Source organism: Mustelus asterias, chromosome 23, assembly GCF_964213995.1.
Source record: "Mustelus asterias chromosome 23, sMusAst1.hap1.1, whole genome shotgun sequence".
NCBI classification, from domain to species: Eukaryota; Metazoa; Chordata; class Chondrichthyes; order Carcharhiniformes; family Triakidae; genus Mustelus; species Mustelus asterias.
Window position 1 is genome coordinate 29,484,303 of NC_135823.1, and position 26,775 is coordinate 29,511,077.

Genomic DNA, 26,775 nt, shown 5'->3' on the forward strand with positions numbered 1-26,775 from the left:
CAAGCCTTCCTCCGGCCCCCAAAAAATTCTACTGTTATTCTCTGTTTCCTATTTTTAAACCAATTTTGTATCCACTTTGCTACTGTCCCTTTCATTCCATGAGCTATAGCTTTTCTCACAAGTTTGTCGTGTGGTACTGTATTGAATGCCTTTTGAAAGTCTATATACACCATCGACAACATTACCCTCATCAACCCTTTCTGTTACCTCCTCAAAAACTCCAGCTAGTTAGTCCCCTTTAGAAACCTATGCTGGCTCTTCCTAATCAGCCCACATTTTCCATGTGATTACTAATTCCATCACAAATAACTGTTTCTAGAAGCTTGCCCACCCACTGATATTAAACTGACCAATGTATAATTGCTGGGGCTATCCTTACAACTTTTTTTTGAACAAGGGGGTAACATTTACAATTCCCAAATTCTCTGGCCTTGAGAAGACTGGAAGATTGTTATGGTCAGTACGCCTGCAATTTCCATTCTCATTTCCTTCAATATCCTTGGATGCATCTCATCCAGTCCCGGTGCCTTGTCAACTTTAATTACCAACTGTCTATTCAACACTTCCTCTTCATCAATTTTGAACCATACAAGGGATAGAGTTTCTTCTTCTGTTGCCGTGACCTGGGTAACATCTACTTCGTGATAAAGATGGATGCAAAGTATTCTTTTAACACCTCAGCCATGCCCCAGCTTCCATGTGTAAAATTCCCTTTAGGTCCCTAATCAGCCCTATTCCTATTACCACCCTTTTGCTGTTCATACGTTTGTGGAAAACTTTGGGATTGCCTTGTTTTATTGGCTACCAGTCTTTAATAATCTCTCTTCGCTTCTCTGAAGTGCCTTTACACGTCCCCTTTGAACCTTGCGTATTCCTCTGGGTGTCATATAAATGCAGGTTGTTGTTGTTGCTGCTGTACATGTATCAGTTTACGAAATTGATTAGTTGTGGGCATATAAGTACCAGGTCGGTGTGTGGTTTATCAGCCTATGGGTGTTGATTCACCCTGCGGTATTGGTCCCTGGCATCCATTCAATACATCAGCCAGGCAACCATCTGTTCTTGAAGTGTGAGTCTAGTTAGTAAATGGCGTCAAACCTTGCTTATGGCATCACAGCTGGGCCTAATTCAACTTTGTCTCAGCATCTGCATAGCTACGTGCTCCGTTGGTCACTGGAAAATGGTCAGTAGTGAGAATCATCTTCAAAGTTCATTGGTACTGAGACCAACTGTAATAGTCCTTTTGGTGTCTATGTAGATGTGAATCACACACATGTTCCAGCTCCACATCCATCCCAAGAATTGCCTGTCCGCAACACTTAGCTTCCTGTGCCACCCACTCCCTTTGCCTCACCATTAGTCATTGTGCCTTGGTTTGGAATTCTCTTCATAAACCTCAGCTTTTCATTGCACCCCACAATTACAATGCTCCTTAAACCTTAACTCTTGCGACAGCTTCCCTCTGTGCCTTTCTTGACATCCTCCAAATGGCCCATTGAGCACTGAGTGCTACTTCATTAAGAGTAGTGGTCAGCACTGCTGCCTCACAGTGCCACTGGCTTTGGTTCAATTCCCATTTCGGGTTATTGTCTGTGCGGAGTTTGCACATTCTCCCGTGTCTGCGTGGGTTTCCACTGGGTGCTCCGGTTTCCTCCCACAGTCCAAAGACATGCGGGTTAGGTTGATTGGCCATGCTAAATTACCCCCTTTAGTGTCCCAAGATGTGTAGGTTAGGGGGACTCATAGGGTGGAGTTGTGGGGATGGGGGCTGGGTGGGATTGTTGTTGGCATGGCCTCGATGGGCCGAGTGGCCTCCTCCTGTACTGTGGGGATTCTATGAATAGTGATCTCAATTGCCCCATCCTATTAGTTCACCAAGTGTGTCTTCTGAGATTAACCCTGCCAATCTCCTTCTCTCTTGATTCATCCTTCCACTCCGTCTATGTTCACTTGTGAATAAAGCCTGCCCTTAAGGTTATTGTAGATTAAATTGCATTGACATCAAGGCCACCCACCAAAAGGCAATGCATCTTGGCTCTTGCCCCATCAAGACCATTGCGGTGGTGTGGCTCTTATCAAATCACACCTTGGTCTGAACCATGGTCCTCTAGCCCTTTGTTCTCCTTTGAGCACTTCACCTTGAACCACCCCAGATAAAATCTCATTTAAGATCCTTGTATGATAAGTATGATATTTAAAAAATTGCTTACTGAGATGTCTTCACGGATCTCCTCCCTCTATCTCTGCATGGAGGACTTGTTACCCCTGATGATTTCAAACTCCAGCTCAATTCGTCATGCTCTCTTTCCTCTGAGTTCCTAATGTACTTATCCTTCCTCAATGTCTCCCTCCATGTAAACTCCCCAACCTATATTAAAGTCACTCCCTCGATCCTGATGTCTCACATGGCCTCGCCACTCTTATTGTATCGATCACAGATAAGGCCTTTTCAGATCAACTGCTTGTATCATTTGATCCATAAACCCCTTCCCTGTTCCAACTGCAGTTCTTCTATGTCCACCCTGGAAAAATCTTTGCCCCTGTTTTCTGTGCAGTTGATCACGCCAACCTCCAAAGCCACTCCACCGCTGTCCAACTGAGTGGGACTGCATTCGCCTACTTCCATTCTTATCCATTTTAATCACAGCAAGGAAATAACTTGCAGTGGCTTCTCTTTTTGCCCCTGCATCAATTATGTCCTCCAAGATTCTATCCTTGGTTCCCTCCGATTTCTCACTGCTTCTCGGAGACATCATTGGTAAACACTGTGTCAACCTTCACATGTATATTGATGACACCTAACTACATATCTCCACAAATCCACTCCACTATTGCCAAAATTATCAGACTGCCTGTCCAACATCCAGAATTGAATGAGCAAAGATTTCCTCCAGTTGATTATTGAGAAGACTGAGTCTATTGTCTTTGAGCTCCATGACCAATTTCATTCCCTGTCCCTTTTCCTGGCAACTGCCTGAGGCTGAACCAGACTGTCCACAGATCTGGTGATGTATTTGATTGAGATGAACTTCTGACCATATATCTATGAAATCATTAAGATCGCCTATGTTATGGTGGCTACGGAGGATCAATAGATATCCCTGTGGATCTCATAGAATATGAGCTCCCCTATTAGGCGAGTGGAGGCTTGTCCAATCGGGAAGGAGTGGAAGGGTAGGGGCGGCGGGGGGGGGGGGGGGAGTGGTAGGTTTAAAACTAGCCGGCTCCACTCACGCTGGCAGTCAAAACACCCGGGGCTGACCTGCATTCTGTCGTCGTTGAATGGCATTTGCACAAATAAAGGGTGATTGGTGATGGAAGACTAGCCTTGGTAAGATTATTACAGCCTATATCACTTCATCCGCTGCTGAAACCTTTTTCCATGTCTTTGGTATCTCTGGACCCGACTGTTCAATGCACTTCTGGCCCACCCCCCACTTTCTTCCATCTGTAAATCAGAGGTCATAGAAAACTCTGTTACCGTGTCTTTTCCAGTGCTGAGTCCTGTTCACCCGTCACCTCTGCGCTTACTCACTGACATTGGCTCCTGGTTAAGCATCACCTTGAATTTAAAATTCTCAACTTTGTTTTTAAATTCCTCCATGTCCTCACCAATTGCTACATATCCCGTGGTTGCTTTAAGAGCTGATCACATGATTTGATGGTGATGTCATTAGGGTGTGTTGTTAGGCTGCTGTTTAATTTTCAGTTTTGTATTGGATGCAGTGCAAAGAACAGTTCTTCAATAAGACCTGTTGGGTGGGATTTTCCAGCCGTGCTCGCCCCAAAACTGGAAAATCTCGCTTGAGGTCAACGGACCTTTGCATGGTCGGCCCCTGCCCGCTACGAATCCTGTGGCGGGCGGGACGGGAAAGTTCCTCCCATTATGTGTTAGTTAAATCTACATGTGCAAACCTAGTCTTTTCTTTCTGTTAAAACCCATACCTGTAACATGGGACATTACACCCTATATCCATAATCTCCTCCAGCCTCATGATCCTTAGTTGAGGAGAATCTTTTTCTCTCACAGGGTTGAGAGTCATTGGAACTCTTTTTCTCAAAAGGCAGTGGAAGCAGAGTCTTTGAATATTTTTAAGGCTGAGCTGGATAGATTCTTGATTAACAAGAAGGTGAAAGGTTATCAGGTGGTAGGCCTCTGATTTACAGATGGAAGAATGTTGGGTTGAAATTACAATCAGATCAGCCATGATCTTATTGAAAAGCAGAGCAGGCTTGAAGGGCTGAGTGGCCTATTCCTGCCCCTAATTCATATGTAAGCTGGTCTAATTCTGGCCTCTTTAGCATTCCCTGTTTCAATTGCTCCATTGTTGCTGGCTGAGCTTTCAGTTGCATGGGGCCCGAAGCTCAGAAATGCATTCCCGACATCTCTGCCTCTCTATCTTGCTTTCCCCCTTTAAGTTGTTCCTTAAAACCGACCTCTTTGTCCAAGCTTTTGGTTATTTGTCCAAATATCTCATGTGGCTCGGTGTCATACTCAGTTTTATAATGCTGCTGTGAAGCACCTTGGGATGTTTCACTATGTTAAAGGTGCTACATAAATGCAAGTTGTCGCTGAATAATATGGGATAAAGAAAAAATGGAATTGGAAGGAGAGTGAGTGTTTAATTGCCAGTAATATGCTCCAAGCTTGATTTGGACTGGATTCCAAACTCTGGTTGCTGTGGTGCTTATTTACTAGGTTAAAAGAGTTATTGATCTGCCCTTGTGTTGTGCAGATAGAATGAAGGAATGTGGTGCTCTTAACAAAATTTGCAATGAGGACCTATTTTGAAACTTCATTTGAAATATTACAGCCTGATAACAGAAAGAGCTGGAGGATGGCAGAAGGTCATCAAGATAATCTTGCGTTCATATCGACCGTCATCATGTTGCATTCTTCTGCATGCTTTTCTATAATGTGCCGTCTTCCCTCTTGGTGACAGCTTTGGCAGTATGTATCCTAAATTCCTCTGAGATCACCTCAAGAGATATCCCTGTAACCCGAGAAGGAAAAGGCTGAGATTGGATCAGGTTTTTTTCCGACTACTGATGCCTTCTTTAGTCTGTTGCATTGTAATTCTAATCAGAATCTGCCTGCACTTCAAAGGCCCATGACAGGCTGCATAGCTCCAGGCCCAGGCGATCTGATTGTGCATCTTCCTGTCAGTAGTATTGCCATGATCCAGGTGTCTTTGTTGTTGTGGGCCACTGGCTCCTTTTTATTATTTGTGGTGATGAAGAAATTTAATCCATTTTTTTATGAACCCTGGCACAGCTCAGTGGGTTGGAAATGTTATCCTGCACTTGTTTTGAAATTCAAATGCAGGAAAGGTAAGAACAGTGCCTTCTTTTTCATTACACGCTTCCTTATAATATGTCTCAGCGTCCGATCAGTTACGGGCACATACAGAGATTTGTCAGCTCCACATCGGATAATATTTGAACTCAAAATATAGAATTATCAGGAAAAATTGAAGAGGCTAGAGAGCTCTCTTTAGAAAAAGGAAGACTTAAGTTATAGAGTCATAGAGGATACAGCATGGAAACAGGCCCTTCGGCCCAACTTGTCCATGACACCCTTTTTTTTTAAAACCCCTAAGCTAATCCCAATTGCCCGCATTTGGCCCATATCCCTCTATACCCATCGTGCCCATGTAACTATCTAAATGCTTTTTAAAAGATAAAATTGTACCCGCCTCTACTACTTCCTCTGGCAGCTTGTTCCAGACACTCACCACCCTCTGGACACTTTTGTATCTCTCCCCTCTCACCTTAAACCTATGCCCTCTAGTTTTAGACTCCCCTACCTTTGGGGAAAAGATATTGACTATCTACCTTGTCTATGCCCCTCATTATTTTATAGACCTCTATAAGGTCACCCCTCAGCCTCCTACGCTTCAGAGGAAAAAGTCCCAGTCTATTCAGCCTCTCCTTATAACTCAATCCATCAAGTCCCGGTAGCATCCTAGTAAATCTCTTCTGCACTCTTTCTAGTTTAATATCCTTTCTATAATAGGGTGACCAGAATTGCACACAGTTTTCCAAGTGTGGCCTTACCAATGTCTTGTACAACTTCAACACGACGTCCCAACTCCTGTATTCAATGTTCTGACCAATGAAACCAAGCATGCCGAATGCCTTCTTCACCACTCTGTCCACCTGTGACTCCACTTTCAAGGAGCTATGAACATGTACCCCTAGATCTCTTTGTTCTGTAACTCCCCCCAACGCCCTACCATTAACTGAGTAAGTCCTGCCCTGGTTTAATCTACCAAAATGCATGACCTCGCATTTGTCTAAATTAAACTCCATCTGCCATTCGTCAACCCACTAGCCCAATTGATCAAGATCCTGCTGCAATTGGAGATAACCTTCCTCACTGTCCACCATGCCACCAATCTTGGTGTCATCTGCAAAGTTACTAACCATGCCCCCTATATTCTCATCCAAATCATTAATATAAATGACAAATAACAGTGGGCCCAGCACTGATCCCTGAGGCACACCACTGGTCACAGGCCTCCAGTTTGAAAAACAACTCTCTGCAACCACCCTCTGGCTTCTGTCAAGAAGCCAATTTTGTATTCATTTAGATACCTCACCCTGGACCCTGTGAGATTTAACTTTATGCAACAACCTACCATGCGGTACCTTGTCAAAGGCCTTGCTAAAGTCCATGTAGACAACATCAACTGCACTGCCCTCATCTACCTTCTTGGTTACCCCTTCAAAAAACTCAATCAAATTTGTGAGACATGATTTTCCACTCACAAAGCCATGCTGACTGTCCCTAATCAGTCCTTGCATCTCTAAATGCCTATAGATCCTGTCTCTCAAAATACCTTCCAACAATTTACCCACCACAGATGTGAGGCTCACTGGCCTGTAGTTCCCAGGCTTTTCCCTGCAGCCCTTTTTAAACAAAGGCACAACATTTGCCCCTCTCCAATCTTCAGGCACCTCACCCGTGACTATTGATGATTCAAATATCTCGGCTAGGGGACCCGCAATTTCCTCCCTAGCCTCCCACAACGTCCTGGGATATACCTCATCAGGTACCGCAGATTTATCTACCTTCATGCGCTTTAAGACTTCCAGCACCTCCTTCTCTGTAATATGTACACTCCTCAAGACATCAATATTGAATTCCCCAAGTTCCCTAACATCCATGCTTTTCTCAACAGTAAATACTGATGAGAAATATTCATTTAGGATCTCACCCATCTCTTGTAGATCCGCACATAGATTACCTTGTTGATCCTTAAGAGGCCCTACTCTCTCCCTTGTTACTCTTTTGCCCTTTATGTGACCCACTCAAAATCTTTAAAGTTATGAAGAAGAAGATGCTTCCACTTGTCGGGAGTCTAGAACTAGGGGTTGGTAAATATTAATTCTCCAATAGATGGAGAAAGCTAAACAAATACATGTGGGAGAAAAGAACAGAAGGATATCCCAATGGGATTAGATGGAGCAGGACAGGTGGAGGCTTGGCCTGAATTGCCGGTTTCTGTACAGTAAATTCTATCTAATGACATTTAACTTGGCAGCACTGTTGTATGTTGCATATTCAGTAGATCTCACAAAGAGGTTCTGAATGTGGTTGAATATTAACAAGCTATAAGTAACACATAACTGTACGTATATATAGGGTATAGTCTGAGCTATGAGCTAACTCTATGCTTGCTTCTACACAGGTCTCTGTCCAGCCCAAAACTGACTCTAGTCTTAGGTCACGTGCCTCTTTACATCACAATGTGGGTGGTACTGTTTTCCAGTCCCACTTTAACCCTTGCTATGTCCGATACCCTGGTACCACACCCCCAAAGTCTTTACTAAACTTATTTACATTACAATCATGTTACACCCCCCCCCCCCCCCCCCCCCCACCCAACCTCTCCAGTCTCTGACTTTATAAATTCAGACTAACTGGCAGCTTAACAACTTTTTCAGATCTTGTTCTGGCCCTGTTTCGTGGAGTAGTAGGTTTTGCTGATATGGGCAATCTTTGTTGATTCAAAGCTTTAGTTGCATTCTGGTTCTGGCGCTAGTTGGAGGTTTGCCTCAAATGATGTGGACGAAGCTTTTCCTATTCCTTCTGATCGCATCTTCTGGTGTATGGATGAGGGATGACCTTGGCAGATCATTGTATTTCCAGACAATGATGTCCTCTCTTTCAAGGTCCCTGATGCACACCTTGTCCCCTTTGTGTAACTGTGACAGGTCTCTAATGCGGTACCTTCTATTGTAGGCAAAGGTCTGCCACTGCCTGTAGGACGGTTCTTAGTCCTGAATGCTTTGGTAGCCCATAATTGCCAAACCTGGCATTAGTTTATTTGGCAGCATTGAGAGTTGGATGCAGAATTTTCTGCCCAGCAGGAGCTCTGATTGGGCTAATCCACATTGCAGATGGATGGATCTATGATTTCGAAGCGCTGTAGGATTGTCGGTATTCTTTCTCATTCGAGCTTTAATAATGCAGATGCCCTTTTCAGCCTCACCATTTGATTGGTAATTGGGGAGCTAGCGCTGTGCCCTAATTGATGGCAAATTGGGTAAAGTATTCATTTGTGAATTGTGGGTCATATTGGACACTACCTGGTCTGCAATGTCACGCCTTGCAAACATTCTCTTCAAGGACGGAACAACCACCTCTGGTTGTTGAGTATAACTGCTTCATCTTGCTCCATCGGGAATAATAGTCAACAATGGTGAAGAAGGACTTATCATTAAAGACAAATACATTGATTCCCAACTGTTCCTATGGCCTGGTCAGGAAATGGGAATGAGGATCTCTTTCTCGTCCAGCTTATGCAGCACACACTCTTGGCAGTTTGCGATCAGTTCTTCAATGGCCTTTGTTATGTCTGCCCACCATAGTGCAGATTGGGTTAATCATGTAATTCGCCCCCCAGAACCCCTCTCCTCATTGAAGATGCTCCTTAAAACCTATCTCTTTGACCAAGCCTTGTCTATAACACCCCTTATGTGACTTAGTGGCAAATTTTGTTTCAAACCACTCCTCTGAGGTACCTTTAGCTCTGTTAAAAATGCTACATACATGCCAGTTGTTGCTGTTGATCACTTTTAGCTGTGCTGTTACCCTAACCATGTAATATACTGTTACTATAGTCATATTTATAACATAATTTTTGTGAAGAAATAATGGAAGATATGAGTTCCAAATTTCAATGAAATTCTGCAATCTGCTGCCTATGGATACTTTCTGGGTCATTTATTGTTAAATGTTTTCAAAACAGTGACTAATTATGGAAGCAATCATTGTTTGTGTCGTACGGATCAATGATATCAATCAAGGAGAATATTGCACCAAAAATGAAATCCAGACTCCTGTCAGTAAACTCCAATACACTGGATGTAAAGTTTCCTAAAAGTCAATGGTGATATCATCTTAATGCTACACAAAACACATTATATTTTGGAAGACATTCCAAGAACAATAAAGAATGGAATTTATAAATTTAATGTTTAAAAAGTACAAACACCACCCCCTGTGACGGGGAGTAAGGTGAAGTGTGTAGTCTGAATTAACCATCCTGGAAACCTCTGCTGTGTCTTTTGCTGTCATCAGAATGCTTTAATTGAGCTATGGTCCTGCTCAAGGATATGTACTCTTCAACAACAAACAAAAACAGAAAAACGCTGGATAAACTCAGCCACTCTGCCAACATCTGTGGGGAGAGAGGATAGAGTTAATGTTTTGAGTCCGTATAACTCCTCTTCGAGTTCTTTCAGGTTCCAGCATCTGCAGTATTTTGCTTTTATTATACTCTTCAAGATCTGCACCGATGTTTATTGCTGTAGTCTTACTTTTGAAAGTGTTGAAATTCTATGCCACTTTCTCAATGTTTTAATTTATTTCCTGACTCAGTGTTTAATTGTAAACAGAATACTTGTGTTTTTTTATTGACAGGGGCTGATTAAAATTCGTGGAGATCGCTGTTGGAAAGACCTGACCTGTATGAACTATCATTATGAGGTATGTGCATTGCAGCAGTGTTGCATAAGGTGTATCTGGCCTGTTTAGGATATCAGTTCAGAATAACTTTGATTAATCAGTGCGTGATCATTAATATATTTTTTGTACGGTGTGTGTGTGACCCTCAAACAAGGTAAAAACAGTTTGTTCAACCCAAATGGCAATGTGTGTGCTCACATTGTCAGTTGAAAAGAAATCTGAATTCAAAAGCAGAAAGTGTTGAAAACACACAGTAAGCCAGCAGTGCTTGAAAGAGAAGAGACATTCTGCAGCTGTGACAATGACTGTCTGCTTCATCATTTTTGACCTTTCTGTTGACCATGGCATCTTCTTCCAACATCTCCATCTGTCCACCTCAATGGTATTGCGCTCTGCAGGTTCAGTTTATTCGTGACTTCAACAGTAACTCCTTTTTACCCACAGTTATGACCAGGTGAAGAGGGCTCGAATGGTTCTCCTCTTTGCCCTCTGATTTTTACCCTTTGAAAAGGATATACTTGCCAATTCAGTGAGTGCCTAGCTGTTTACACAGTGTGATCACAATAGAACATGTTTTCTTCAGTTTAATAAAGGAAGGCTGTAATTTGGTGACTCAGCTGGCTTCAGGTTGAATTTCGTGGTCTTGATGTTACTGACATAAAGGTAGAGACTACGGAGATGGTAGTGATGGGTGAGATTGTTTTAAGAAATCTCTCTCTGCAGCAAGGCACAGCTTGAAGCTACCAGGTAGGTTGGAAAAAAAGGAACCAAGAGGGACCCCACCTGGGTCTTCCTCCTAAGCTAGTTCAGCTGAGAAAATATGCTTAAAACATACAGAGGTGTTTTTTGTCATATGACCTTCCTTTGCCAACTGTCAGGGAATTTTAAAAAAGCATTGTTCTCGTCTTACCTTTCTTCCTCCTTGTCTACCTATTACTCTTGGTGCCATTACCTGGAACAATGGCATATGGATTTTGCTCCCACACAGACCTGGTGGCACTGTGCTTTATTTCTCTGCTTCCTCCATTGATTCAAATGCTTCAATTACTTTATTGACATCAAAGTTTGGATAGGCTTAATATCACACTAAGTGACAATATGCTTTTCAACTCCTACTCAAGCCTACATTTGAGGATTTGAGTATAGGAATAGGGATGTTTTGCTGCAATTGCATAGGGTGTTGGTGAAACCACACCTGGAGTATTGTGTGCAGTTTTGGTGTCCATATCTGAGGAAGGATGTCCTTGCTATAGAGGGAGTACAGCGAATTCGCTGATTCCTGGGATGGCAGGTCTGTCATATGTGGAGAGACTAAGTTGGTTAATTTATATTCACTGGAGTTTAGATGAGTGAGAGGGGATCTCACAGAAACTTATAAAATTCTAACAGGGCTAGGAAGGGTAGATTCAGAAAGAATGTTCCCAATGGTGGGGGAGTCCAGAATTAGGGGTCATAGTTCGAGGATAACGGGTAAACCTTTTAGAACTGAGGTGAGGAGAAATTTCTTCACCCAGAGGGTGGCGAGTGTGTGGAATTCGCTACCACAGAATGTAGGTGAGGCAAAAATGTTGTCTGATTTCAAGAATAAACTAGATATAGCGCTTGGGACTAAAGAGATCAAGGGATATGGGGGATCAGGATATTGAATTTGATGATCAGTCATGATCAAAATAAATGGCGGAGCAGGCTCGAAGGGCTGAATGGCCTACTCCTGCTTCTATTTTCTATGTTTCTATTTGAATATTCTTTATGCTATCTACTTCCCCACCTGTGAACACAGACTGAGTCCAGAGGTGTGGAACCTTGTTGTATCTGGGCCCCAAGTTCAGCTTCCTTTCCCATCTCCATTCCATAACCAAATTTGCCTTTATTCACCACTACAACATTGCTTGCTTCTGTCAGACCTCTTCTTCACAACCAAAATTGCAGGCCGGGATTTTCTCATTTTTTAACTGAGTGTCAACTCAGGCAGGAAAATCGCCTGCTGGCTCCACTGATTGGGTTCCCTCCAGATTTTTTTGAAACTCAAGTTAAACCAATGCTGGAGGTAGGTACCATGGGTCACCTGCCCCCAGGAACCTCAGCCTTCCAGAGATAAGGATGCCCTGATCAATAAGAAAAAAGATCCCCCTGTCACCCACGGCCCCTCCCAGACATGGGAGCTTCAGACGGGGAGATTTATGAAGCGGGCTTCAGACGGGGAGGTTTATGAAGGGAGCTTCAGACGGGGAGGTTTATGAAGGGGGCTTCAGACGGGGAGGTTTATGAAGGGGGCTTCAGACGGGGAGGTTTATGAAGGGGGCTTCAGACGGGGAGGTTTATGAAGGGGGCTTCAGACGGGGAGGTTTATGAAGGGAGCTTCAGACGGGGAGGTTTATGAAGGGGGCTTCAGACGGGGAGGTTTATGAAGGGAGCTTCAGACGGGGAGGTTTATGAAGGGGGCTTCAGACGGGGAGGTTTATGGGGGGGACTTCAGGCAGGGAGGTTTATGAAGGGGGCTTCAAGTAGGGAGGTTTATGGGGGGGACTTCAGGCAGGGAGGTTTATGAAGGGGGCTTCCCTTTTCATTATTGGCAGGGGCAGTAGGAACGGGAAATGCCGCCGACATGCAAGTCGTTTGGAGACTCCATTTGGATATCTGCCCTCACTGCCTTTCCCGCCCGCCATAAATGGGGACACCGTATCCCGGCCATAGTCTGTGCCCTTATCAATAACTAACCTTCTTTTGGCCTGCACTCACCATGCTGATATCTTTTTCCGATGCTGATGGACCTGATGTACGTCCAGCATTCTTTGTTTTGACTTGTGTTTCATATAACTGGCAGAATTACATTCTGATCAAGGAGTAGGATAGTGTTAGTGATGGAAGGTTATTTAAAACTTAGCGTACTGCCAGGGGAGTGAATCATTATCAGTGTAGGTGATGAGTTTTGTGCAACGTATTCATTATCAGTTTTTAAAAAATCATGAATTGAAGGCCCCAGTGTTGCAAGTCTGACTTTTAGCCAAAAAAATCAGGAAAGTGAAATATTTTGCTTTCTGTTTAAAAATACTTGTGCTATTTTCCATCCCTTTTCTCATTTCAATACTGTGATACTCAGTACCTCAGGCATTTTCTACAAAGCTAGCTAAAAAGTTATTTAATTCCGTGCAAATATTTACAGTGTAACAATCATTAAACACAACAGACAATAAACTGTGAAGCCTTTACGTAAGGGTAATATGCTATAGCTCAACGCGAAGGTCTCAACTTGTTTCTCATTCTGCTTTCTTCTGTCCTTTTGAAGTCTGATTTCAATTGTAAATGGTACTCGATTGGTAACAGCTCTCTGTTTGTATTCTGGCTCCACTTTTTATCACAGTTAGATTATAAGGAGACAAAGCTGCAATCAGTCTTACGGGAAATTCACTACTTTTTGGACATTCACGCACTAGCCTGTTGCAGATACTTAGTAACACTAATAAGAGACAATTAATGTTTTTTTTGCATGCAAACCCTTGGACTGGCTTTTGACAGATAAGAGTCCTCTACTCTAATTGCACCATATCAAGATTTACCATTTGACACCCTGCTCAAGCTGCTTTTGAATTGGGGAAAGTATAATTTTGCATCATTGGTACTTGGATAGATGCATGGATCTCTGATCATAATTAGAGATGCTTTTAAGATTGGAAACTAGCCAATAGGACAGACAACCCAGTTAAACTTGGAGGAAGGTGAATCTCTAATTTAGGCTAGGACAGCTGTTTCAAACTCTGATATTTATCACAAATTTCATGGGTTTATGATCCACCCAAACCGTTTGTTTCCAACTTCTATGTAGCTGAAGAAAATGTGAATGATGTGTCGGGGTTTTGCACATAGATCAGTTACACATTCGTTTGGACTTGAGATCACAGGACAGTTTGATTGTCTCTGACTTGTCATCGCTGACTGTACCCTTTCCAGTAGTAAAGCGGCAATGAAAAGATTGTCTGTTATTTCGAAAGGAAGTTGTCTGCATGATATAGTTTGTAAGTCTGATTTCTCTCTCCGTTACCCTGCCCGCCCCCCGCCCCCCCACTCCCTGCTTGGTACAATGCTTCTCACAGTCACAAAAATGTTAGCAATTTAAAGAGTATTTTCAAAACATTATTATCCCTCGACATGTTGGGTTTATTGGATGTTTGGAATGGACTTTTACTTTTATAAAACTTTTTTATTTTTCCCAACTTCTCTTTGCATTATGTTTCAAGCAATATGTATATATGTGTACACACACATATATAAATTTATACTTATCTATATATTTTGTATAATTTTAATTTACAACTACACATCCCGGTCCAACTATACACAGTCCACCACCTGAAGTTACACTTGAATGTAATGATACAGAGAAATGATTGCTATATTCTATAAATAAAGCTATTGACCTCCTAACTCAGAGTCTTGTAATTTTATGCTGTCCATAGACTTTGACATTGAAATCTTCTGACTTTTGTTGATTTTTTTAAATACTTGTTTTTCTTCTTTAATTGCTTTAAGCTTTTCATTCTTAAAGTAATGTAGTGATACTATGATTTGAAGGCTGCCATTTCCTTAGAAAGAGAGGGAGTTGACCGCTAAAGTACTCCCAGCTCTGTAGCATGCTTGGCTGAGATACAAATGAGCCTGTATGCGCGCATTCATATGGAAAAATTCCACACGCTGCCGTCCAAATATCTAATTTTATTGGTTAAGTTTATTAGTATTTATTCATGTTGTTAAGGAACTAACTGTCCTGCCAGCCCTTAGCTTTGAAACAGACAGTTTGTATCACCCTTTTCTCTAAGTCAGAAGGTTGTGTGATTGCATTCCGCCATAAGCCTTGAGCTGACATTCTGGTGTAGGACTGAGGAAGTGTTGGAGATTTCATTTTTTCAGATGAGACATTAAACAAACCCCCATTTGCCCGTTCTGATCCTGGTGGAAGTTCACAATCTCGCAACATTATTCAGAAAAAGCACAGAATTCTTGCATTTTCCTGGCCGTTAGTCCAACCTCAATCAATATCACCTAAAAATGCATTAACATCTGTCGTTCATCTCATTGGTGTTAATGGGATCTCGCCATGTATTCAATGGTCGTCGGGTTTGCCAACATAAAACCAGTTACTGTCTAATTTCCAATCATTCATTAATGTTGTGAGCTTAATTGAGACATTTTTGAGTGAAATAATAAGGTGCTACATACCTGCAAGTATTTAATTGCTTTTTGCCAGAATTCGAAAGGTTAAAACTTTAGGTTAGACAGCTCTGGAACTTTTAAAAAAAGTTTGGTTTGCACAGACTGCAATGTGAAACTACCTCCTTGAAGTGCTCTCACGCTGCTTGCCAGAATTCAATCCAGGCAACTTCACTCTCCAGTTATGCAACCTATTTTGTGTTGTTGAGAAGGGGCTTTGGTTTTTGTATCAGTGCAAAACATTGCAGTATGATCAACCTGTGAGTAAAATTATACCCTCAATTATTTGGTAGTAACTTTTGTAATGTGCCAGTTCCGTGCTGATTTGTGAGGAATGCTTGTTAGTAAGCAATTGATTCCTTTGATGTATGGTTAAAATTTAATTGTACATTAACCTACAAGCTAAGTTATTTTGTTAACTCCCTTAGAAGCAGTGATAGCAGAACCTTGATTCTTTGCAAAACTGTGGGAGCAATGACAGCAGCAGGGAGGGTGAGCAGGATACACTAGAGGACATGGGATCTATGGGTAATAGAACAAGCATCAGTTTGCTTTCACATTGATTTTGTTTGGAATTAATCCAATGCCATTTTACTTCAAAGCACACCAGTGTTGAGTAAGACCTTGGACTTATAGTTTAATATAAAACATTTATCAGCCTCAATAAAATCTGTTTTCCTTGGAAAAGGTATATGCAGGAGACAAAGGAGATTGTTGAAGTCTCCAGCATCACCTAATATTTTGTTGTCTTGTGCGGGAGAAGAAAGCATGCCTTTTGACTTGGAGTCACCACAACTCTTCTCCATCACTTCCTGTCAGTCATCCATTCTTCTCCTAATCTCGCTGCATTTAAGACTCTCCCTACCAGATCCCCTTTTTTACTATTTTCCTGCCAGTTCCATCTCCATCACTCACTTAATTGCTGCACGTCCCCTCCCTGCACAACAGATGTGCATAACATTTCAGTCTCGACTGGGCTATTTTCTTCAATGTGACCATAATCTTCGCTGACCCCCTGATGTATTGGTTCCTGATCTTGTCCTCTCTCTTCACTCCACATATGCGTCTTAACATTGGCATCTCATTAATATCTGGTCTATGTTCCTCTCTTCTTGATGTTGCTCGAGTTTCTGCACTATATAACAAGAACAGTCTCACAATTGTAGGTTCTTCCTTTCAGTATCAGCAGTAATTTTCTGTCATACAACACTCCATTACACTACTTCCAATAACTCCAACCAAAGCTAATCTGTTGCTTAATTTCTATTCCCCTACTTCCAATGTCCTGCAACTATTGACCCCAGTTGCTCAAAACGACACTCTTTCCACAGGTCTTCCCAATCTTCTTCCCCAGGGTCAAACTAACAGTTTATGTATTACGGCCTCAGTTTAACGCCTCCTCCAACAGTGCTGAACTTCCTCAGTATTAAATGCCAGCTTGGATCATGTGCTGAAATTCATTAGAATGAGAAGTGCTTCTTGATAAATCAACTCATGTCTTGGGCATCAGGTAATTTCTTGGACAGTGCAAAACAATCCAGAGACGTAGCATTTTCTCTGGCTTCATTTTGAGATAGCAATTTGTTAGATTAAAGTAGATGATATTTAAGCTAATTTGTTGTTATTTACATTACTTGTAATAATTTACCAATTAATAAAATGTGAATTTCTTATAAATTAGTTTCCACTGCCATAGTCTTTTCATTAGTAAAATTAAACTGAATTAGTCGAATGGAACTAAGTGAGCTTCCAGAATTCATAGTCCTGAGTGTTTCATCTGGAGAAACCTTGTCTGTTGGAGCAGGAACAGAAAATGCTGGAACAGCAGATCTGGCAGCATTTGTAGGGAGTTTTTCCAGCATTCTCTTCTTGTTCAGATTCCAGCATCCACATTATTATGCTTATTCTTGTCTATTGGAGTTTCCAAATCTCAGAACATGTAAACAAGGACTTCAATTTATATTAATATCTCAACACATCTCTTGGAAGCATCTTGAAGCACTTCACATACAATCAGTTTTTTTTTAAAGTATAGTGATTGTTGTGTTAGCAAATACGGCTGCGGTTTTGTTCACAAAAAAACATCATTGTTGCAGGAGTAAAATACCTTGTGGGCACTGGAAAACTGAAATATGAACAGAAAATGCTGGAAATCCTCAGCAGGCCAGGCAGCAGCTGTGGAAAGAGAAACAGAGTTGATGTTTCAGATTGATAACTTTTCGTCAGAACTGTCCAATACGTTATCATGGCTTCTCTGGTGCATGATGTGGAGATGTCGGCGTTGGACTGGGGTAAACACAGTAAAAAGTTTAACAACACCAGGTTAAAGTCCAACAGGTTTATTTGGTAGCAAAAGCCACACCCTGGTGGCAGTCAGGCTTGAATCACACTCTTTTTAAAATTTGGACACTCATTCAAGCAGATTATAGACCAATGTAGCACATTGTTAGATAATTTACAATAGTAATTTGAATATGATCTTCATTAAGTCTGAAATGTTGGTTGATCCATGTGACCTATTCACAACTCAACTGTGTCCTTGATCAGCTGAGATTCTTTTCCCCTGAACATGTGCAGATGGCAATTGTAACACTGTCAATTGCTCTTGTGTGGGACACATATGGGACCATCCTCGCTATTAACTTTCATTATTGGTTTTGTAAAATACATCAAGGCAATGCTGCAGGGTTTCCTGATTTAATGTGCTCCATGTATAGAGTATCTACATAACAGACTGGAAAATTCCACTTGCCAATGAATGGAGGATGATATGGTAAGTTGACCAATCTAAGCTGTTTTCCAGATTATAAATGACATCCACACATTTATCAATCAATCTCCAGTTCCTAATTGCTTCTCTGTTCTGTAGTTCTTCCCTTCCCACTTTGGTCAATTTTCCTTTAGTCTAAGTCCAAGTAGCTGTTTTGCAGTGGAATACAATGTTAAATTTTAAAAGAGGATTTTTGGTTTGACAAACGAGGTCTCTGCTGCTGATTCGAGATTACACAGAAACTCCATTTCGTCTTTCCAATGTGAAGCATAAAGGCGAATATTACTTTGGCAAGGATGGGGTGGGAATATGTTTAATAGATGGTATTCTAATGTGTCTCACAAAGTTTAGTTAGGAGATTCTTTAGTCATCATTTTTTACAGGAAATCATCACTTTCATTGCTGTCTGGCAGGATAGAGTAGGACGGGCAGTATAGAGTCTCAACTGCCTAGATGGTACCCAACTTCAGTATATTGCTCAGTGCGCTTGTTCTAATGAGGGCATGGATGTTTTATGTGAGTGCTGCTTTCACAATGGAGCTGATCATTCATGGACGTACTGCGAAAATCAACATAGCTTCTGTCTCTGACTGGAAACCTGCTGAGTGAAAAGTTTGAATAATTGAGAGCTTGTGCCAATCAAGAAATATTAAACAGGCTGGGGGCCCTTTTCTCTTAAAAAGGAAGGCTGAGGGGAAGATATGATGGAGGTCTTTAAGATTATAAAGGGATTTAATAGGGTAGACGTAAATAAGTCATTTTTACTTGTCAGTGAGGTCAGAGGTCATAAATATAAAATGGCCATCAATAAATCCAGTAGGGAATTGAGGAGAAATGTCCTTGCCCAGAAAGTGGTTTGGATGTGGAACTTGCTGCCACAGTGGGTAGTTGAGGTGAATAATGTGGATGCATTCAAGAGGAAGCTGGGTAAAAACGAGGGGGAAAGGCATGGAAAGATAAGCTGATGAGGAGGTTCGATGAAGAAGGGTGGAAGGAAGCTCATCTGGAGCTTAAGCAGCAGCAGAGAACATGTGGCTCACTGGACTGCTTCTATGCCAAATACTTTGTGATATTCTGATAAGTTCATAAAGTTGCAGCACATCATTCCTGTGCTGGTGCATACTCCTCAAATTACGTTGTTCACTTTAGATCCATTTCCACACGCATTTCTACATATCCTTTTACTTCTTTTCATTTGTTACTACATGAGGATGAGCTACTTGTAGAGGAACCCTGCCCATTGTCCACTCACCCAAATTGAGCAAACGAAACGCAAGAACCAATTTCAGGTCATCCATTTTGCAATGTTCAACTGTCAGCATCTCTTGAAGTCCAGATATAAGTGAACCATGGTTACAGGTTTGTCAAGACACAGGGCTTCTAAAAACTGGCCCACTGCACAAAACTGATCAAAAGAACATTGCTGCCAGCTGCAGACTCCAGAGTCACAGTTGCACAAACATTTCTACTTAGGCCAGTGTTAATGAATCACCCAGCAGGATGTGCTTTGTAGTACAATTTGCAGAGATTTAAATAATCCTAACAGCACTGTGTGTTGAAATTAGATATGAGATTATTTCAATTAAAAAATGCAACTTTCGCTCCAGTGTACGGACTAAACAAGATCTTTAAACTTTGAGACTGCAACATTTACGATTATTCCTTAAATAGAAACCTTGATTGACATGTTTAGATTTACTTTGGTTCCCAATTTACACAAATGAACTCATAAACTGTGATGTCTGTAACTCCTAATTACACACTTGCTAACTGATAATCGCTCTGATAAAGATCAGAATGGAAGGGACTTGTCATTTGGAGCTTATTTCATCACATCAATTAACCTTTGCGCTTTACTTAACAGACGCAATCATCCCCTTTGTCTTTCCTCCAGAATGACCACTGAACTGGAGTCTGCCTTGACTATTTTATGACCTTGGGAGTAATTGAAAACTCATTATATGGCAATTATTTTCATGAGGATGAAAATTATCTTGCAATGTCATCATCAGCGTCTGGCAGCTTGTTTGATAGGTGCTGTGGGAGTCTATTGATGAGGTTAATAAAGACCTTGGCATATCTAGGGATTGGGCCAGGCTTTAGATATATATGTTAAAGCCTTATTGCTGACGTTTCTGGATTACTTATTAATCTGGGTCAAAAAGGTACCAGTAGTTTAGTGATAATGAAGGTAGGTATTTGCAAGCTATTTTTGGTTAGACAACAAGAATAAGCTAAAGTCTCATGAGCATTCTTTAGCCCTTGAAGAACTGTAGCTAGATATAAAGTCTGGAGGTAACAGAGATTGTTGAATTTAAACCTTATATTCACAAAGTGTAAATTCTACTCTTCCGATGCACATTTCTGTAATATTTATGATAACCTTTTAAGGACAGAAAATGCCTCAAACATATGGCAGATCAGTCAGCAGATGTGGAGAGAGCAAACAAATCAGGTGAACGTCCTTCAGATCTGAAACATCAGATGAGGACGGATATATTAATAACAATTAACCCCCTCCCATTTTTCCATCAGGTAATCCCAGTGAGCAATGATGAGTGGAATAATGTCGCAGATCACATTTACAATCAACAGCGGTGTAAAGAAAAGGGGACACCTAATCTGAATGGGGCACACTGTGAACAGTGATTGTAATGTACTATATTAGAAGTTGTCTCATATCATTATTTTTCAGTTCCATAGGGGAAATCCCAAAACTCAAGACCACAAATATAAAGTAGTCACAAATAAGTGCAAATATGAATTTAGGTGCAATATTTTTATGCAGAGCGAGGTGAGAATGTGGAACTTATTAATACACTGATTGGAAGTGCGAGGGATGCTTTTGAGGGGCAGTTCGTAAACACATGAGGGAGAAAGGAATTGAGAGACCTGTTGATGGATTGAGATGAAATAAGGTGGGAGGAGGTTCTTACAAGGCATAAACACTGGCGTGGACCTGTTGGACCAATGTCTGTACTGTTAATTCTATGAAGAAATATCCATGTCCAAAACATTAACTTGTTTGTTTTCTCCGCATATGTTGACAGACCCACTTTCAAATTTCAGCATCTTTTTTTCCTTTTGCAGCATTTTTTCTTTTTACTTCCTTCATGGAATTGCGTTGTCCTTTTGAATTTGTTTGCTCAGTTCCTCACTCTGAGTCAGAGCTGCTGCAAACACACATGGTGGGTTTTATTTGTAGATGTGCTGGAGATTTCCGTGGAGGGGCTGCAGAGGCCCAACTGTTACTCTTCCCCCACTGAGATGGAAAAGTATGGTTTATCATAGATTCTTACAGTGCAGAAGGAGGCCATTCAGCCCATCGAGTCTACACCGACCACAATCCCCCCCAGACCCCATCCCCATAACCCCATGCATTTACCCTAGCTAGTCCCCCGACACTAAGGGGCAATTTAGCATGGCCAATCCACCTAACCCGCACATCTTCGGACTGTGGGATGAAACCGGAGCACCCGGAGGAAACTCACGCAGACACGGGGAGAATGTGCAAACTCCACGCAGGCAGTGACCCAAGCCAGGAATCAAACCCAGGTTCCTGGCGCTGTGAGGCAACAGTGCTAACCACTGTGCTGCCCCAAATAACATTCTATATTGAGAAAACAAGTAAATAAAGCAGGTAATCTGTAGGATCACTTTTAAACTAAGGTGCCTGTCGAAAAGCACGTTTAGTTTAGATGTTAGAACCTATCTCAGTACAGTCAATGCAAATCAGGAATATAGCCCAAATACATCCTGTTCTCCTAAGAATGTTCGGTTAAAATCAGGACATTTCAGTCCTGTCATTTGTAGTTATTTCATCAATCTCTGTGGTTGACTAGGAATGCAATATTTGTCATTCCTGTAATAAAAGCAGGTTTGGTTTTAACGCATGTTTTTGCTGCAGTAAAAATGGAGTTAAATGCTCCACACTTGAGATCACCTGATTCCCTGAACGCCATCTCCAGGTAGGGTTGCACTCCTGGCTTGCCTTTGAGTCTCCAGGAGTTGAAAGTTAATCTCCGAGTTACTTCTGCAAACAGTCTGCGGAAAAACCTTGGTGGCACTTTTTAAAAAATGATTATTTTTCATTTTCCTTGATCACCTGTTTAAAAATATGAAATGAAGAGAAAAGACTGTTGAATTGCAAGCCAGTCAGTTGACAAAAAATCTGTTCAATTCCAATTGGTGTGGAAAGACAGGACACCATTCGGGTGGGCTGGCCAGGGAACAGGAGAGAGCTCAGGGTGAGAGCATGGGGATGGCGGCTGAAGATGGGAGGTCATCTGATGGAACCTGTAAGAATAGATCAGACCAGTGTTGGCAACCCAGCCCCACCCAGTTGATTTGCCCTGGGTCTCTGGGACCTGTCATTTCAATAGGATATGACATGTTGAAACTATGACAGCTCTCGTGGAATGGGCTACACTCAAGGCAGGAATTTTACATTGTTCTCTTGCTAGATGTTGTTCATATTGTCTTAACAGCTAAATTCCCTTTGTCTTCCAACTGATTTTTAATGATTCTTATCGTTAAATCTTTATCAGATCATGTGTGCCAGCTACTTTCTTTCCTAATTTCTCTTACCATTTACAATGAGTTCCAGCAAAAACACAACCTTTACTTTCACAGATGTAAACTTTACAGTACATTAAAGTCACTTGTGCTCATTTTGGTCATGTATTGTTGAATATTGTGACCCATGCTAGACCGTTAAGAGAGGCAAAAATATGGTATGAGATATCTCACTGTTAACTGTTTCCCAAACACTCTTAGGCATATTTTGTCCCTTTAACCTACATGCTTGTGAGACAGCTTTGAATGAAGAATTTAATCGATTAGCAAAGCTTTGATTTTGCTTCTCTGAGTTCAAAGTTTTCTGAGACAAGGTCATTGCCCATTACCAGTCTCTGTGCCACTTCCCTCTCCCTGACCCAGCTTATGCTCTGCAAAGGTTGAAATGAAAAGTAGATAAAAGCTTTGAATCTTTTAGAGTAGAATAGAAACCAAAACCTGGAAGAAAAAAAGAAAGGAACTAACTACAGCTTTGTATGACTGTTCCTGTAGTTGTAATTGTGACTAGATGCAAATCAGCTCACAAACAATCTACAGGGCCCAAGACAAATCCATTCAAACTTGACATTCGCGGCGAGACCAAACTTCCTTATTTGGAAGTTGTGAAGACTTTTAGGCAGCAACAAATATTTCTCTAGTACTCTGTGCAAAGAATTATGTTTACAGGCCCAAGTGTGATCTTATGTGCACAATATCTCAATACTGTTGTTTGCCTCCAGGAAGTGTCACAAAAGTGTCATGCTTTGATCGTTTTTGGAGAATAGAAGTGTAGTTGTTTTGGTAGAAAGTGTGGTTTAGGATGAAATCTACAAATCAGTTTAATAAAAGGTGAACATTAAATAGCAACAAAGGATTTCACAACGAATTCCACACTGTAACATTTACCACATTGAGCTTACAATTTCTCAGTTCATAAATAATAAAAGTAATCGCACTTCATTTGCTCTTTCATACCATAGAACTTGGAGCATTAGCCGTAGCTTGGAACTTGTACATGAGAATGAGTCCATCCCTCTGAAACCTTCATGTGTTGACTTCCATATTGGTGGAACTGCTGAACTGGCCAAGCGCTGAAACACATTTCCCTTTGTGCCAGAGGCATACTGTGGGATATCCTCAGCGATGAGAACCAGATGGCGGAAGTTCAGGTTCCTGAACTGATTTCTGGACTGATTTTCAAGCCGTTGGTAGTGGAAGTGGAACTCTCTCCCACAAAAAGTAGCAGGTGCTGCTTCAGCTAATGCCCTAAAATCTGAGATTAATGGATTTATGCTTGACAAGTGTATTAAGGAATATGGAGCCACAGCACGTTTATCGGCATTAGGGGGGGAAAAAAATCAGTTATGACCTTATTGAATGGCGGAATAGGCTCAGGGGGTCAGTAACAACGTTGTGTGTCTTGTGACATCCAGAGCTATATCGTCATACAGTAGGCTTGGGGTCACAATGCACACTCAAAACAGTTGAGTAATTCTCCAGCTGCTCGTGCCAACGGATTCTCTGATCCCTGCAGGCGGCGTAGGGTGGCTTCAATGGGAATTCCCATTGACAGCAGCAGGACCAGAAGATCCCACCTCTAGCGAATGGCATGCTGCCGAGAAAAGTGCTGAGAGGAGGCCAGAGAATCTTGTCCATCGTTTCTAATAAAAGGTCGATCCACTTCCACTTGCATGCCCAGTCACAAAACCAAGAAAGGTAATGGCAATTCATTACACTTGGGGCGGCACTGTGGCAAAGTGGTTAGCACTGCTGCTTCACAGCACCAGGGACCTGGGTTTAATTCCCGGCTTGAGTCAATGTCTGTGCAAAGTCTGCACATTCTCCCCGTGTCTACGTGGGTTTCCTCCGGGTGCTTCAGTTTCCTCCCATAGTCCAAGGATACGCGGGTTAGGTGGATTGGCCATGCTAAATTGCCCCTTAGTGTCAGAGGGACTAGCTAGGTAAATGCGTGGGGTTATGGGGATAGGACCTGGGTGGGATTATGATTGGTGCAGACTCGATGGGTTGATTGGCCTTTTCCTGCACTGTAGGATTCTATGATTCTATCTGACAAAAGTACTACAAAGCATCCTGGTTAATTAGATTGACTGCACATTCCAAATTCAACACATGGCAATTCTGGGCTAAACCACCCAGTTCAAACCCCAGGTGTTTGGGAGAATCTGAGACTTAAAGCAACAACAAATGAAAGAAAGCACTAAGGTACATGAAAACAATTTAATTGATCGATTTATCAATGTTATCGTGGAAACATGTAATTGTTTTGAATGTTTAAGTCTTGTTTAAACCATTATTTTGTGTAGTAGACATTTCTGTTATTGAGACAATTGTTATTGAAAATGGAAAAAAAACGTAGAACTTGATGGCTACATTGGACACATGCGATGTCATATACTTGTATGTGAATTAGCAGCTGTTCAGTGTCAAATAATCTGGGCAAATCTTAAATATGGAGAATATCTGTTATAGCACCACCAACAGGAATAGTAGATGCAGGTAGTACAGCTCACAATAAGTGTTCAGTAAAACCTGCTCCTCGTGTTTTAAATTTAATGTTATTTAAATTTTCAGAACAAATTAATTTTGAGGCTGACTGATTATTTCCAGCAGCATTCCCATAAGTGAAAGGTCAGAACGTTAGCCCAGTGCAGCATCCAATTCCCCAGTTTCTACTTTAAAGATGGATGGGAAATTAAAAAGAAAACCCACATGGACAGGGTTCAGTCCTTGGGCCCCAACTATTTACAATCTATATTAACGACTTGGATACAGGAATAGTAGGTACCATTGTCAAATTTGCATTTGACACTTAAATAGGTGAGATAATAAGTTGTGATAATGAAATAAAAGTACAAATGGATATGGATAGGTAAAGTGAATGGGGCAAAATTTGGCAGATGGAGTTTAACGTGGTGAAGTATGAGGTTATCCATTTTGGTAGGAAAAATACAAAGGCAAATTATTATCTAAATGGAGAGAAACTTTGGAATGCTTTAGTGAAGAGGGATCTGGGTGTCTTTGTGCATGAATCACAGAAAACTAGTATGCAGGTGCAGCAGGTAATAAGGAAAGCAAATGGACCTTGGCATTTATTGCCAAAGGAGTAGAATATAAAAGTAGTGAAGTGTTGTGGCTACTGTACAAAGCATTAGTGAGACGGCACTTATTGTGTGCAGTTTTGATCCCCTTAGTTGAGGAGGAATGTAATTGCATTGCGGATGGCTCAGAGGAGGTTCACTCGGTCGATTCCAGAGATGAGGAGTTGGTCTTACTAAGATAGATTGGGCTGTTTAGACCTATACTCCCTGGCATTTGGAAGAATGAGAGGAGATGTAATTGGGGTGTACCAGATGATAAGGGGGATTGACAAAGTAGATGTGGAGAGGATCTCTCTTGTAGGGCAATCTAAAACAAGAGGTCATAGTTTTAGGATAAGGGGCAGCAGATTTAAAACAGAGCTGAGGAGAAATTACTTCCCTCCAGGGTTCGTGAGTCAGTGGAATTCACTACCCCATGGTATGGTGAATGCCGAAACTTTGAGTGAGTGTAAGGAAGAGGTGGAGTTTTAATTAGTAAAGGTTTGGAGGCTGTGGTGAATGGGACGGTAAGTGGAGTTGAGGCCAATATGAGATCGACCATGACTGTCTTAAATGGTGGAGCAGGCTCAAGGGACTAAATTGCCTACTCCTGCTCCACGTACTTATGGCTGTTTCTTATGATGATGGATTTCTGATCAGACTGCCATCACATTTTCATCTTCAACTTAGTGCTGCGAATGTGGGCCAGATTTTAAAAACATTCTCTGACGAATTAAATGTGAATTCATACGAAAACAATGTTATTAAGAAAAATCTTAGAATCGTACAACTCAGAAGGAGGCCATTCAGTCCATGGTATCTATGTTAGCTCTTTGAAAGAACTATCAAGTAAGTCCACCCCCCTGCTTTTCCTCCACAACCTTTCAAAATTCTCCTTTTCAACTATTTTTCCAATACTGTTTTGAAGGCTACGATTGAATCTGCTTCCACCATCCTTTCAGGCAGTGTATTTCGGATCATCATAACTGATTGTGATTTTAAGAAATAATTTCCTCATCCTCGAATAATAAATTAATTCATTTTCTTTAAAAACCTGCAGTGTAACATCTGCTTACTCACAATGGTTTCATTAATCTAGCTAGTTGGAAAAGAACAATACAAAAGTATCTGCGCTTTACTCCTCAGCTCAGCCATCTTCAGCCACTTCATCA

The 26,775-nt window shown here is 41.5% G+C and overlaps 1 protein-coding gene across 3 annotated transcripts in view; it reads left to right on the plus strand.

Moving 5' to 3' along the window:
• Positions 1–26,775, plus strand: part of lmf1 (lipase maturation factor 1) — a 577,648-nt gene that overhangs the window by 241,741 nt on the left and 309,132 nt on the right. For all 3 annotated transcript variants that reach the window (XM_078240186.1, XM_078240187.1, XM_078240188.1), the window contains one exon: positions 9,932–9,997. In XM_078240186.1, coding sequence (XP_078096312.1) covers positions 9,932–9,997 — 66 coding nt within the window. The remainder of the gene's footprint in view (positions 1–9,931; positions 9,998–26,775) is intronic.